The sequence below is a fragment of the Balaenoptera ricei genome, chromosome 5 (genome assembly GCF_028023285.1).
Source record: "Balaenoptera ricei isolate mBalRic1 chromosome 5, mBalRic1.hap2, whole genome shotgun sequence".
In the NCBI taxonomy this organism is placed as follows: domain Eukaryota; kingdom Metazoa; phylum Chordata; class Mammalia; order Artiodactyla; family Balaenopteridae; genus Balaenoptera; species Balaenoptera ricei.
In genome coordinates this window covers 49,683,446-49,699,460 of record NC_082643.1, presented here as the reverse complement: position 1 = coordinate 49,699,460, position 16,015 = coordinate 49,683,446, and the positions used below count along the sequence as shown (strand labels likewise).

General features: G+C 36.4%; 1 protein-coding gene across 2 annotated transcripts in view; it reads right to left on the bottom strand.

The window, feature by feature from the left end:
• Positions 1 to 674: 674 nt before the first annotated feature.
• The window catches only part of CCNI (cyclin I), a 31,731-nt gene continuing 16,390 nt past the window's right edge, over positions 675 to 16,015 (bottom strand). For both annotated transcript variants that reach the window (XM_059922814.1, XM_059922813.1), the window contains 5 exons: positions 12,004 to 12,132; positions 8,999 to 9,073; positions 8,712 to 8,852; positions 8,181 to 8,411; positions 675 to 2,251 (listed from right to left, as the gene is read on the bottom strand). In XM_059922814.1, the coding sequence (XP_059778797.1) occupies positions 1,808 to 2,251; positions 8,181 to 8,411; positions 8,712 to 8,852; positions 8,999 to 9,073; positions 12,004 to 12,132 (1,020 nt within the window). In that variant the 3' untranslated portion in view covers positions 675 to 1,807. The remainder of the gene's footprint in view (positions 2,252 to 8,180; positions 8,412 to 8,711; positions 8,853 to 8,998; positions 9,074 to 12,003; positions 12,133 to 16,015) is intronic.

The following is a 16,015-nucleotide window of genomic DNA, read 5'->3' as shown; positions in this document are numbered from 1 at the left end:
TCTGATTCTAGACTCAACTTTATCCCTAGTTTTCTACATAACAAAAATGTTCCTCATTTGTTAAGTGGAAGTGGGCAGGGGGTTAAGTAGCATTTATTTTAATGATGAAAATTTGTAGTTGTGGACTTCCTGGAGCTCCCACAATTCAGGAGAATTAAGAAACAGAACCAGATGAAGATTAGGATAAGTGGGATTTTTTTATGTGTATCTGCAAAGCCAGCCTCATGCTGTCTTCACCCCCAAAATAGTTCATTCTTCTATATTCCTTCTCACTCCCTGTACTTACTTACATGTAAGTTTCCCCCTTGATTGGATTATAGCGGGTAGCCAACCCTACCATAAAAGAAAGAATTTAAAAGTCAAATGTTGACCGGAGAATACTCTGGCTCTGCTAAACCAGAACAAAATCAGTGGCTTAAAAATGACAGGTTGTCTAGATGATACGGGTCTGTGTCTGCCCTCACAGTTCCTTAAGCTAAGAATTTACTGTTTGGAAGGTCACAGTCCACCATGTCAAAACCTAAACTCAGTCACGTTTAAATCCCCCCTTTCTTCATGTTTTATTTTCTGCAAGCATATTAGGATTTTTATCATCTTCCGTAGTTGAAATAGCAGTGCCTAACTAATCAAGAACTTGCACTTCTTCACAAGCAGGAAAAAAAGAGATAAAAAGGTTAAGGACAACTTTTATTGCTACCAGAGGCTTTTATCATCAGTACATGGTTCTGACTGCAGTACCTTCTTCAGGCTGCACAGGGAGCTCAGGACCCAGAAGTCATGAAGAGAAATACAGGTAGGCTGGGGAGGCAAGGGGATTAACTTTTATCAAGAAAATCCTAATAGCTTAACATAAAACTAGGGTACTGAATTCAGTTATTACATGTTACAGACCCAAATCATAGAGCTGCCCCAACATCTAGACAGTCTCTCCTACTGATTATAAACGAGTGAACTGAACAGTTTTTTTAAAATCTAATTTTAGTTGTTACATGTTTCTTTGGTGAGCACCTGGATATATTAACTTTATCACAAATTCTATTTTACAAATGTCAAAAATGCTTCCAACAAATCTTAAGAGTGTCCTAATCACATGCCACTTTTAAGCTTCAATTTAAGATAAAAATGAAAATATTAATTTTGTTTCCAAACTCTAGAAATTGAAAGGAGACAAACAAAAATCAACATGGTAATGGGAGTTCTTTTTCTGTTACCAACTCTGATTCATAGGCAATTCTGAAGTACCTTTTTCAGATTAAGTTGAATTTGAATTATTGATTAAACATGGCTGTCACTGAAATAATTTGTTCACTAAATTGCTAAAAATAAATTTTCAGGGTTTCCTCATCAGTGGAAGTCAGGCTATAGATCAACATGCATAAAATTCATTTAGTATTCAAAGAAACAGCAAGCAAAAGCAAGAGGAAAATTAAATCAGGATTCTGGGACAAGGTTTGCTAGCTAGGAATTTTGGAACTTTTAAAAAAAAAAAAAACACTGAACGTGAATTTCTGACACAGGGTAATTAATCTACATTACATTTTAGCAGAGAAAAGGGTGGAAATGACAAACACTACAAAGAAATTTTTTACTTAAAAATTTTTTGATCTTGAAGTTTACACTGTTTTTGGTCTTTAAGTGCTTAAATAATGTTGAATTATAATTAGCCATACAAGTCAACAGGTTTTTTTTCTGGCTTATTTAGAATCAGCCTGATAAGGTATATACCTTTATACAGCCTATCCTGTTTTCCATGTTCCCATTCCCACAGTAGTCTACCTTAGTTTGCACTTGAAGGTAACACCTGGAGCTACATGACAGAAACAGGCTGCAAAGGTGGACAAGGGGAAGTATGTCCCTCTTGCCTTGATAAATCAGTGCCACACACAGAACCCACATTTTCTGAAGCATTATCTTCATTATAGAGCCGTTTGATCCCATCATAGAAGTCGTCCACTTCCATTTCCTCTACTTTGCGTTTAGCAGAGGTATGCTTGCACCCATTGGCAGCTGGGAGATGATGGCAGAAGGCTGCTGTACCTCTGACTGGCACTTCTGGTTTGCTGTTGTCCTTGGAGAAATCTGGGCCTGGGGCAGAGGAGGGTTGTAATCTGAACACTCCTTTGTCACAGGTCACCAGGGTGTGCTTGAGGGGACGGTAGACATAAACGGAATTTAGAGGCAGGGAAGACTGCAGAGTAGAAAGGTGACGTGCCACAAGCTCCCGACAGTGGATCAACTGGGAGCTATCCATCTGAGCCAGGGGGAAAGAAAACACAAAGTTGATAATTAACATAGGCTGCTCTGTCTGTCATCTTTGCTGGCCACTTTTTCTCCCCGTGCCCTCTGCCCCCCAAGATTTCTCTCCCCACATCTTTTACCTCACACTCGTCTACTCCTCCAGCCTATCATTTTTAGAAATTGTGTCCAAATCTGCATTTGTATTATAAACTTCTTTGGAACTTGAATTCTTTATTTGCACTTGTATGCTGTACATCTTCATGAAAGCTGAAATTATTCTCTCTTGTTCACTGCTATATATTCCAACATATGCTTTTGTTCAGGCTATCTCCCCTGTCTAGAAGGCCTTTCACCCTACCCTCTTTGCCTCTTCCAACCTCCTTAGTGAAGACCAAGGTACAGATAAACATAAAATCCATTAAGCATTTAAAGAAGCAGACAGAGGCAAGAAAAAATTTAAATAAGGGATGGGGAAAGGCTGGCTAAGAATTTTGAACAAAAGTATTTTGTTTTTAAAACAGTAAATGGGAACCTTTGACAAGTTATATTTTTGTAGAAAACAGCAGAATTGACAACAATAAGAAAAAACGTTCTTGCAAGTGTTTTTAATTTGGGAGTTTCACTAATTCCTTCTTATCCTTCAGGATAATTCAGGTATCAGTCCTTTCTGAAGCCACCCTTGACTCCCCTTAACCCCCCAACAAACCCAAATTTCAGGGTCATCTGTTTTTGTATCAACCTGTCATCATACTTACCACACTGTATTAGAATAATCTATTTAACCATTTATGCTTTTCTACTATAGACTACAAGATCCCAAGAGGTAGGCACTGTATCATGTTCAATTTTATTCCCTAAGTTTCTAGCACCAATGACTGTACCTGGAAGGCCTTCAAAATCTTACTTGTGATAGAGTCTAATTAGTTGCTCTTTGCCTTACTTTCCCTGCAATTATAGCTCTAGTCAGAATTCCTCTAGCAACATGTATTTCTCCCTATTCAAATTTCTTTAGCGGCACCCCAAGTGCCTGCCGGAAATAATCTAACCTCTTTAGCTTGGTATTAAGAAGGCTCTCCACAATCTGACCCACCCCTCTTTTCCAGCCTTATTTCCTCCTACCATATCCCAATTTGTGCTCTACATTCCTGCCAAATAGGCCTGCTCTCTACTCTGCACAAATCTTGCCCTTTCTTACTTTATACCCTTGCTCATCCTGTTTCTATATGTTGAAACTGTATTACGTATTCCTTCCAGGTCTGGCTAACTGATGCCACCTCCAGGAAGCCTATCTTGACTATTTAACTACTGGGGATCACTTTCCAGTCTTATATATTCTATATATAATCAATTCTTATTCATACCTATAAAACCTGTAGCACACAGCATGACTTTGCAATACCACAGAGAAAATAAAGGAAAATAACATGCTCTGCAAGAACGTATTTGGTGACAAAATTATTTTTATCTCTAAATATACTCATTACTTGTTACCCAGGAAAGGATCAGTGGAAAAGGAAGACGAAAGGCTGGTGTTAGTCACCACGTAGTACAAAGGTAAAAATGTCTGAAGTTGTCAGAAACTATACCCGAAGATGACCATTTTTAATATCTACTATTTTGTTCACTAATCTTTTTCCCCTAGTTTGAAAGGCACTAGATAACACCCTAACAGGTAAGATATTATTAACTAGTATTAGAATTTCTTTTCCTCTCTTAAAAGAAAAGAATTATATAGTAACTTTCAAGCTTACAACTGTAGGCTAGAGCTTATCATGTCCCAGGGATGTGGAACAAGCTAAGCCATGCTAAAAACGAAGGAACAAAGCACACAGGATAGGGATGGGGCTTCAAAGTTCTTTAAGGCAACTGGTACTCTAGGCCAGGTACCACGCTTCTTCAAAAAGCCTACAAAAGAGAGGTAACAGAAAAAAAGACAGGAATTGGGAAGTGAAAAGAAGGCTACAGGGTAAAAATTATTATAAGTACCTAGGTTTAATGAACTGTTCTTTAACAAATGAATGACACTTAATGGCCTAGAAAAGTAAAAATATCACAAATATTCTAATGCCTTGGTCACTGGGCATAGTATCACAGAAGAATCCTGAAAAAAAGACATGTATTTCAAGTAAAAGGAAGACTATTTATGTCACTATAAACTTCCTCTGTGAAAACAGTAAGTAAATAGGGAGTTCTATTTATAGGTGAGGACTGGCAGAAAATGGGGCTAGAAAGACAATGAAGATTATGCAAACCAATACCATCTAATGAACTCTATTTCCACCCAAGTTAAGTCCTTTGTCTAAAATAATGCATCAAAATAAATTTCTTCTAATCTACTACAACCTAAATTGTTCTAAGAAAAAAAATAATATGGCCCTCATTGAGATACAGTGGAGGAAACAAAATAAGCACATACACTGGAGTTACTGCAACTTTAGACACAAGTCCTCTAATGAAATTGTTATAAAAAGATTTAAAATGAACTTGTTCTGATTGCAGAGTGTCAAGAGAACATTCAACTATCTCCCCAAATTCAAATATGGTAACCATTTTAAAGCATCCCCTGCAACAACAAACAGAACTATAATATAGCTCACCAAGGAGGTAGGGTAAATAGCATTGAAAGTTTACAGAGCGGACATCCAAGTAGGTTACTGATGGGAAGAGGGGATCAGAACAGCATGATGTAATTGGTTCAGATGGACCCATAAGGTTCAATGGACAGCATAAAGCACTGAAAATACCATGCAGTGCAGTAAGTAGTCTGACTTTAAGCACCTTTAAGAAGAACTAGAAGACCCTGGTGGGGAAGGTCTGCTTCCTTAACTCCATACGCTAATTTTAAATTACACCACAGCAGAAACATCTACTTTGACTAGTGCCTGACTAGGGACTAGGAAGACCACCACACTAATCTGGGTAGATTTAACATCCTGAGATCATCAAGGTGGACCACATCAGTCAGAAAGAGGAGAACATGAGTATAGCCACAGAAGCAGAGCAATGAGAGAAGGGGTAAGAGGAAAGAGAGGGTTAGCTATCCCAGAATGATGATCAACAACAGGTAGCAAAAGAGATAAGAGGGGTGGTGATGGGGGCGGTGGAGTGGGGAGTGAGGGGACCAGGAGGGACAAGAGGAAGCTTGCCTTTCAAACCAGGGAACACTCACTGTACTTTGTCTGAAGTCCAGAGGGAACATAGGCAGGGTTGGTGATAGTGGGCCCCCTCACAGCATGAGATGTCTATGATGGACCATTAAGCAGTCCTCTCAAACCAGGACCCTGGGAAACATGTCAGAAGTAATTCCAGCATGATCTTACCATCTGATGCAAGAACTTCCTAAACTAGAACCAGAAATCCAGGAGAAACATCTGATATTACTATGGCCTTGTCATGGGTCTAATTACAAAGATATTAGACTTGGTGTTCCTACATGAACACAGGTGAACTTAACAAAGACAACTGAGTCTTAAAGAATAAGGAGCCACTCAGATTTGGGCCACGAGGGTTTCAGAGAATTGCTAAAACCAAGTCTCAAAATCTCTGAAGTTCTGTGACCTTACTTGTTTTAAACTGTCTTCCTCATTATAACTTGACTACTACATGAAGCAGAGACTTTTTAGAATCACTGTATCCCCAATGCCTTGATCATAGATTTCTCAATAAATGTCTGTGGACTATAACTATATACATATACAAGAGAAAGGAACAGTGGTTTTCAAACTATGTCCAAATAGCTTATGAAAGGGAAGAGGCCATGTTGAATAGGACTGCATCTGATAGGCCTGTGCCCCAAACACACATTGCAAAGTAATACTTTACTACTTAGGATTTTGGGATTGTGTGTGTACAAGATTTTGTTGGGGGTGAGGGAAGGGTTCCAGTTCTAAAGGAAACTCTTAAAACCACTGGACTAGAATCTTCAAGGTTTCTGTGGTATGGAAAAAGCACTGGGGTTTTTTTTTTTAGTTTTCTTTGCTACTAAGTTCTGTGTGTCTCTGAGAAAGTCCCAAGTTCCCTGGGCTGCAGCTATAAAATAAAGGAGTTGAATGATATGATTTCTAAGAAGGTTCCTTCAAATTCCAAGCTTATAATAATAATACTTGGGGAAAACAGTTTCAGTGAACACTTTCTTCTAGCACCAGAAGACTTAATAAAAGAGAATAAGCAGATTCTCTAGTGTTCTTCAGTAGAGAACAAGCCCTCAAAGCTACAGAATATACATGCTATTTACATTCTTACTATTTATGCTTCGAAGCCTGTCCTTTCTCTGTGACAGTAACTCTTCATATAGCACATTTTCTCTGTACTAGATTGGAAATAGGCACAGAGACCAAGTCATGGAGGCATTTAGAAATATGTCCTTTGTTCCAATAAAAAGATGAAAAATGTAGGAGGTAGGAGGTTCTCTTAATGTCCCTTCCCCTCCTTCCGCAGTCTAATGTAAAAGATTAATACTCAGCTTCATTTTCCAACACTCGAGGTAGGCAAAGTAAATGTTCTGTGCTACACTATTCACTTATGTGGTAGTTTATGTTAGTTTCTAAAAATTCTCACTAAATAGTAACTATCTCCTTGGGTTTATTTTCATTATAGCATTTATTTCAATGCAAAGAAGCACTTCTCAATTATTTTAATCTAACACATGCAATTAAAAGAACATAAAGGAGAAACAGCCTTTGTTTCACTAACATCATGTTTCCCAGGGATAAAGGACAAGCTGAGCCATGCTAAGAACAGTGGAACAAGACACATACAAGAGGAATGGAGCTCTAGTTGATATATTGCTCTGATCATCATCATCATTCTTTTTATGAAAAGACTCTCAGCCCTTCTCTGCTCACAAACTAGGGCATGATATTCTCAGCTGAGAGGTTGCACTGAAGTATACCTTACATGTCTGGGTCTGCTAACTTTTATATCTCATACCTATAAAATCGTCAATTATAACTATCTCACCAAACACCAAATTCAAGTATTCTCTCTTTTCTTTTATAGAATTATAAGTTTTATTAGCTCAATAACTGCAGCTCTTTGCTATAGTTCTTTTTATATTACAAAATGTTTTTAAGCTCAGAATTTAACAGACTCTGCTCTAAATAACATTCAATGAAACAAATCAGAATAACTACTGCCAAATGAGAATAAATAGGGACATATATATTTAAAGGGAAAGTAGGTTCATAAGTCTTTTATGGACTCAGTTGGCCAAGGAGTATGGTTTGCAGCAGATCTAAACTTGTAGGTTCTATTTGGTGACATGAATAGAAGCAATAAGGCTTCTCTCCAAGTTGCTGCTAACACACAGCACCATTACTAATTTTTCATTTGAATGAGAATTTTCTCCCCTAAACTTTTACTTTTTATATAGACGGTTGATAAAAATTTAACTGACGGCTAACATTTTATATCAATTTGCAGATACAAGTTATTAACCAATCTTAAGCAAGAGTGAGAACTACCAGGACTTCAGAAAGTCCTGGAACTTCAGGAATATAGTTTCTATTTGCCAAATACTTCCCTCTCTAGCCAACAATAAATTATCTGCTTGTCTAAAAAAGTAACTTCTTGCAATTTATGTTTTTGACTTTTATAAAATGAGTAAGTCAGAAGTACTATAATGAAACCTACAAATATAGCTAGGAACGTTCTTCATACAAAACTAATCGAGAATATATTATCAAGAATCTTACTAACTTTTAAAGTAATCTAAAAGGGATGAAAAGAATCAAGAAAATACTATCTAAGCTTTAAAAGAGGAAAAAAAGACATCTAACACATAAATTTAAAGTGTGTAAAACTATACTCTTCTCTACTCTTAAAAATGAGTTTCCATTACAAGATTAAAATGTCTCTTAGTTTTATAATTATCTGCTAACCCTATGTATCCCAATAGGAGAAAAAATTTAAAATGAACACTATATAATTAGACTGACACCTACCTGTGCTTTCTGAAGCAGTTCAATTGTAAGAGGAAGCCAATCAGGAATGAGTTTCTCCATTTCCAAACTAACCATGGCCAGCGCAAGCATGGATCCTTTGAATTGCAGAAGTTGGCTGCAGGCCATACAGTGAAGTAATTGCTTGGTAAGGACTGCCAAATGTTGAGATGGGCTCAGTTTGGGCAAACTAAAAAGTAACTGAGGCCTAGTTGACACTGCAATGGCATGGAACTAAAAAAAATAAAAAAATCACAAGAACATCATTCTAGTTTTACTCAAATGTCTAGATAAGCTATATACAGAAACTGATGTAACCTCAGGTATTACTCAATTTCTAAGTTTGCAATTTTAGCTTCAATGATTTGACATATACCCCAATTTCTCATTTTTCCTTGGCTAATTGCAATAATTTTCCTTTTCCTAAAAATCAGAACAACAACAACAAAAAATGAATGGGCAATCTACTTTTCAAGTTACTGAAATAGGACTACACATTCAAATAAGAAACTAAAAGATTTCAGGTATATTTACAATGTGAAGAAAATCCAATGGTGTGGCTGTGTGAAGATCCCAATTCAACTTATCCAGAATAATTCTCTCCATCCTCAGAATTTCAGACGAAGAACATCCACAGAAACTATCTCTTGCCAACACCTTCAGTACTGGTATTCTCTATCCAAAGCAAAGGGGGATGGGGCAGGAGGACAGGACAGAAAAAAAATAAACTCATTTTTCAGTTTTTGTTTTGGTAAACCGAAAACAATAAAAGGATAATTTCAAAAATGAGACATGACTAATCTTTAAAGGAAAATATTTACCTCGTCTTCCTCAACAGTCTTGGCAGCTAGGAAAAAGCAGCTGATTGCAATACAACTCAGGTATTTTGGGTGGGCCTAAAATGGGGAAGAGAGAAAAAGCAACTTCAGTGATTCTTCAAAAAGCTAAAAGAGTTAAAAGTATGCACACAATTCTATGGAATTCAATTAATCTGATTCCTACCCATTGCTTTCTAAGATCAGAGCTAACTTTTAACTTCATAACCTCAGCCTTATTATACTCTATGGAAATACTAAGACCATTCCATTGTTGGAAGTTCAACCAATGCTAGTTAGCCAAAGTTAACTTCTATCCAGCAGAGATGAGCTTGATTTTAGAAGACATTTATTTAATAAAATTCCCCAAATTAAAAATATATTTGTGTATTTTTTAAGCTAGTTTTACTCTCTTTGCCTGTTATTATCACAGTTAGATTAACATACTAGGTGTTAGGGGAATTAAAGAGAAAGAAGGGAAAATAAAATGAAGGCTATTAATATATTTCACATGCTTTTACAAATTATGGGATGCTAGCAGATGAAATTTTCTAATTAAATGTTCACCCAAAAAATTATATATTCAAGATCCATGGTAAGAATGAAAGGCTCCTAAATATATACAGAACCAATTAGTGGGGAAAAAACCATTCTTGGGTTTGATACCCATAGGAGGGCTTGAATTTGCCTATTTTCCTTATCTATAATAAGTAGGCACACTTTCTACGTCATTGGTAGAATAAGGGTTTGCCAACCCAGCATCAGAATCCAATTTTAAATAATCAGGACAGGGATTTCCCTGGCGGTCCAATGGTTAGGATTTGGCGCTTTCACTGTCATGGCCTGGGTTCAGTCCCTGGTTAGGGTACTAAGATCCCGCAGCCGCTCGGTGCAGCCAAATAAATAATCATGATAATTTAGTCCAATTATATTGAATGACACAGAGATAAGTTATATAACCTAAAGAAAACCTGTTTCAACATTTATTTTATACCTAAATATTACATTCCCTTGAAGCCTTGGGGAAGGCTTCTGATGACCAGAGTATGGCCTTGATTAATTATTTAATAAACATGCCAACCAATGACCATTGTGCCTCAGTATAAGTGGCAGACTGTCTAGGAATCTTCCAATTCTCTGCCCGTATGAGAAATAAAAGCTAGTTCAATACTATCAATGTTTTAAAATAATCATTAATATTAATCAGAATATTACTGTTTAGAAAGCACTGTCATAAATATATCTTCTTTTACAGATGAGAAAACAGTCTCAGAGGTTAATGGACACCACACAAGAGATCTAGAAAGTGAAGTCAGATCTTGTTGCTAAGACAGTTTTCCAGGTTCCCTTATTTCTCCATGTACACAACATATCAAAACCATATCCCTGAGGTAATCAGAGTTCATTACAAAGAAAAGAGTCCAACAGTTAACAACTTTGGGTAGGAAATGCAACCCCCAAATCAAGGGCACCAATAATAAATTTAGTACTGAGAAGAATCCCAACAGCAAATATATGGGTGTGTGTTTTTTAAACAAACAGCAGTTCTCAATCCTGGATGTATACCAGAATCATCTATGTAGTTTGTTTTTGTTTATTTAAATACAGATGTCCAGATCTCACCTACTAGAGATTCAGATTCAGTATGTCTGGGATAGGGCTCGAGGTCTATTATTTTTAAAGAATTTCATAGTACCTTCTTCTGCACAGCTGGGATTGAGGTTCCATTCACTGTTGCAGCCCTTTAATGGTCTGCTTTAAGCACCTTTAAACTATGAATACATTTTAGATGAATTGTTTCAATATAGATTAACCATATCTAAGTATCTGATGCTAGTAGCATGATAGGACCCATTAAATAAGCAATATGGAAGAAATGATATTTTACTTGGCAAAATTCTCTAACTGTTCCAGAAACTTCCCCTAAATCTGTTTAAAATGTTTAATAATAAGGCCAGTAAAAATCTTCTCTATGATAGAAGCTACAACAAGTCCATTAAAATTTTTGAGGAATACACAACCCAAGAAACGACATTAACCTCAAACGCATCTGTCTCTGTGAAAGGGAGATCAGCTATAGTAGGGGACTAGGGAGAACGGAGGGGGACTTGATGCTGAGATAAATGTAGGCATCTCAGATAACCCAGACTTCAGGCAATTAGTATCATAATTTAAGTTTCTTTACTCTCAAAAGTAGAAGTTTGAAACACAGAAAGGTAACTTGAGTGGCCATCCAAATTCTTCCACTCCATAATTCTTTGGCTTCTATTTTTTTATACCTAATAACAAAGAATATGGTACCCTCAGCACTGAACACATCATTCCTGCAGCTACATATTCCTAGGCATACAAATAACAACTGAATTGCTTTTCATGCCTTGCTATTGAATAAATGCTGACTTTCTGCTTTAAATCTGTTGTGGGCCTACTATGACTGATTTCACATAATATAACCAACAATATATTACAGCAATAGGGACAACATAAAACTTACCTGTAATGCTGCCATTTAACAAAAATACAACGAAGTTATTTTATGACAGTTCAGTTCATCTTGTTATACTCCTCTAGAAAGTATTTATATATTGTTCAGAAAACTACACAAAAGGGATTCAATAAATAAGTAGTGACAGAGAAAAATATGCAATAGGCTTATACTTTTCTAGTCTGATTCACTGTTCACAACTAGTACTCAATGTGTTTAAAAATGACTGAACACTTTGCCAATGCTATATGGTTTGTATTAAAATCAAGAGATCAAAACTTTCATAGGTTAAGTATAAGTTACGAATACTTGTAGCCAAAAGAAAACTACAGAATATAATTAGAAACATTTCCGAAAACTTAAAGCAATAGCAGAAGACATCGTGTCTTCTTATAAGTATATATATAATCTTTAGGAAGGTTTTCCACTCCTTCCCACTTTGCAGAATGTTTTACTAATAGTCCCTGGTGTAGCATATGAACCCTCAAAAAAGAAGTTGTATGTAAGTGTATTCTAAAATATTTACCTTTACAGTAGCTAAGAACCTGTCCAAAAGACTGCTAGCCAGAGCAAATGTTTCTGGGTAAAGGTTGAATTGGTACTTGAGTTTGGCCAGCCACTGAATCACTTCATCTCTCTGGGATGGAGAAACATTCTATAAGGGAACAATTAAAAAATAAAAATAAAGAGAACAAGTAAAGTTTCAAGTTATCATCAAGCATATGTTTGTAATTCTGGTTTATAAAAGGTTAGCAAATGCTATGAAATCTGTGTTTATACGTTAAAAAATGTTTTTAAGTTTATTCAAAATCTATCAAACTTGAGATAAATGAAGATAAGACCTTATGTACTAGTTATAGCATTTACTATCAATATCCAATATTCTCTTATTTATTAAATAAAATTTTCATAATGTCATCTCACTATATATCTATACTTTAATTAAATTGAGGTTTTAAAGTTTAGGTAACACTAATATCAACTGATAGTAATTTTGGAAGTAAGTTTTCTTAATTCTTGAGAATAAGAAAATATACTGAATTTCTTTCTAAGGCAGCAAATAGCCATTAAACTATCTTAGGAAACACAAACGGTCTATGATAACAGAATGACAGTCCATTAAAAACAAAACTAAAGTCAAGAGGAATAAATGAAAAATATCAGGAATAAGAGACAAATTACACATTTAAAGATGATGGAAGAATACTGAAGGGGAAATTAACCTGAACCAACCTATCATTACAGAGATCACTACACAAACACTAAACATTATTGGCGTTTTAATCTTCCAACATATTATTTTTAACTGCTGGATATAGGCTTAATTTTTAAAAGGTACACACTTTAAAGCAGTATTTAACGATTTACTCTTCAGTTTTGTAAGCACCATAAAAAACAAAACAAACCTAGCAATACTTAATCTACTACTAACAAATAAAACAGATCTATGTAAGTACTACTTCTGCCAGGTAAACACAACAAAGTACAGAAATAACTCTGTGATTAGTGGAAAAGACTATTTTCAACAAGTGAGAGTTCCAGACAAGTAAAGGTTTAATCTAAGCACTGCAGGATTTATCATCATAACCATTTTGGATAGAAATCTCTTTAAAAATAAATATAATACTTATCTCATTCCTCAGAAAGTACACAGACCACAGCTTAAACCTTTTTCCTGATCATTCAGGGTCAACTTTATGAAATTAATTCCTATATCACAGAAAGATGCCTCAAGAGCTACTAAAGCATGAAGGGCTGTACATCTTGACAATATATCTCCTCAAACAGGTATTTCAGTTGGAATTTCTTCTCTCCTTCCTCTTGGCTTTCTTTAGTTTTGTAAGGAATAAGCGCCTTGATGATCATTATAATCTCTACTATTGCACTGGCTAGTTTCTCTTATTTTATTCCAACTCCTCATTCTGTCAGTTTTCAGCTTTGACACAACAAAATAAAGTGTTTCTGTGTTGGCCAAACCAACTAATCACACACATAATTTTTATATTTAGCTCTAAACTCAGTTATAACTGGTATTTTAGAAGGTTAACTGCCATACATTCACCCTCTGGTCAATTCCTTTTTGTCAAATAAAGGTTGACTCTAGAATACTGCACAGAAATACTGAGAAGAAAATGAGATAAAGATGGTTTACAACCTCTTATATTTACATCTCACCACCAAGCTGGTGTTAAGACTATGAACAATAATCTGAAAACATCTGACAATCAAGACATTTAACTGAGTTCATATTAATGAACATTAAGTGTCGATCATATGATAGGTCATGGGAATACAATGAAGAATGAAGTCTGGGACTTCCCTGGTGGCACGGTGGTTAAGAATCTGCCTGCCAATGCTGGGGACGTGGGTTTGATCCCTGGTCCAGGAAGATCCCACATGCCGCAGAGCAACTAAGCCTGTGCGCCACAACTACTGAGCCTGTGCTCTAGAGCCTGCCTGCCGCGACTACTGAGCAGGTGTGCTGCAACTACTGAAGCCCGCGTGCGTAGAGCCCATGCTCCGCAATAAGAGAAGCCACCGCAATGAGAAGCCCGCGCACCACAACTAAAGAAAGCCCGTGCGCAGCAACGAAGACCCAATGCAGCCAAGGGGGAAAAAAAAAAAAGAATGAACTCCCTCTTTAAGCTTTAAAATTTAAAGTCTCACAGTGAGGCAAACAATCAGAAAATGTCCATAAAATATGGTAAGCATTAGAATAGAGGCATGCACAGGGTGCTAGCGGACCACAGTGGAAGGGCACCTGGCCCAGTGTGGGAGTAGAGTAAAAGGTTCTTGAAGGAGACAGTAACTGACTTGTATCTTAAGAGTGAGGGGATGGAGGCGATCATATGCGAGGCAAGGAAAAGAACCAAGTATTTTAAACCTGTGAACTTTACTCTGAAGGATAGGACCAATGTCAACCTGGAGGCAATAACCTATTGTTAAGCTCCTCAGATTTGCAAATAAAAATCAAGATGGATGGAAAAGACTGCTAGAAACAGATACTCTGACAACTAGTGAAACGAGTGATACAATTCAATGAATCAAAAAGAAACAATAAGGTAGTTCATGGGACTGAAGTTGTGGGCTTGACAGGTTTGGGGTATATAGAGTAGCAGGGAACTGTATGTCCTGCAGAGACTATTATCCAACTTGACAGATGAAACTGGAGTTACGCTATTAAAGCCAGGAGTTGGATTCTCACTCTCACAAAAGGAGTCTGAAAAAGGCAGCAAAATACTATCTGGATTCTATGGCTTCTCCAGAGGTGGGAGGAAGCAGACACAGCCCTACAGCTAGTCCCTGGGTCAGACAGCTCTTGGCATGGTCATTGGTTTTACAATATTGCATTTTCCACAGAGCCTTGAGGTGCTACTTTAAGAGCTGGACTAGGGGCCCCTAAGGGTCCCTGGAAACCAACTGAAGCAATCACAAAACTATTAGATGGAGAGAGTTATGTATTCAAGAGAAATTAAATTTCTACCAAGGTGAGCTTTTATCTAAAAATGCCAAAAAAAAAAAAAAAAAAAAGTAATGTTAAGTAAGCCATCCGAACAATTCAATTACAAGGAAATAAATTCATACAAGGAAAGGCAGATGGTGATACAATCTGATGAAACTGGGGATGCTTTTAGGGAGGTGAAAGAACAATGATCTAGAGTAGCAATGAGGAACAAAAACACCATTAATTCTACCTTCAGGTCAGAGATATAGGAGAAAAAAAAAAACCCTAAATAACAGATTATATTATGTAATGTGACTATCTGGTGTTTGACATTAAACAAATAACACAAACATATAACTGTAAGCAGTCCCACAGAAGATGGGTATAATGTTCTGTAAGTATGGGTGTAACACACGGGAACACAGTTAAATAGAGATTTCCATACCATATTTATAACTAAATGATATAACTTACGTAAAACACAGAATGCAAAAGGCACTTAAATATTAGTTTTGTCCTTTCCCTTCTCTAAAAATACCTGGTACTCTGTGATGCCAGAAAAAACAAATTTACAAAATATTACATATAAATAATTCTCTTAAACCAGTTATAATGCAATGTTATGAAAGAGATCATGACAATCTTTGGACTTTAACTTATATTAAAAATTTGAGAATAGAGCCAAGAAAGCATTGTTGCACGGCTAGTATTATCAACACTAGCCAAAACTAACAATAACCAAAAAAACCCCACAGAAGATAATGGTTTGAGAAGACTCACTCTTAAGTGAAGTGATACTGATGCTAAGATAACTTTTTCAAATCAATTCAAACCTGTACTGAACAGTAATATTATCAGAATAGCTTTAAACAATTAAGTTCTGTGCATAAGTAATCCCATCAGGGAGGGAGGGAGGGAGGAAGGAAGGAGGTCTGCCTACCCCAGATAGTATTTCCTGATCAAGGGATCTGTTTTCTCTTATATGGATTTCTCAAATAGGGTTAAGAGAGTTCAGTAAATTGGTTGAACAACTAATCCCACAGAGAATTTACAATGGTTTGATTCAACCTGGTAAAACACAGGGCTTTATATT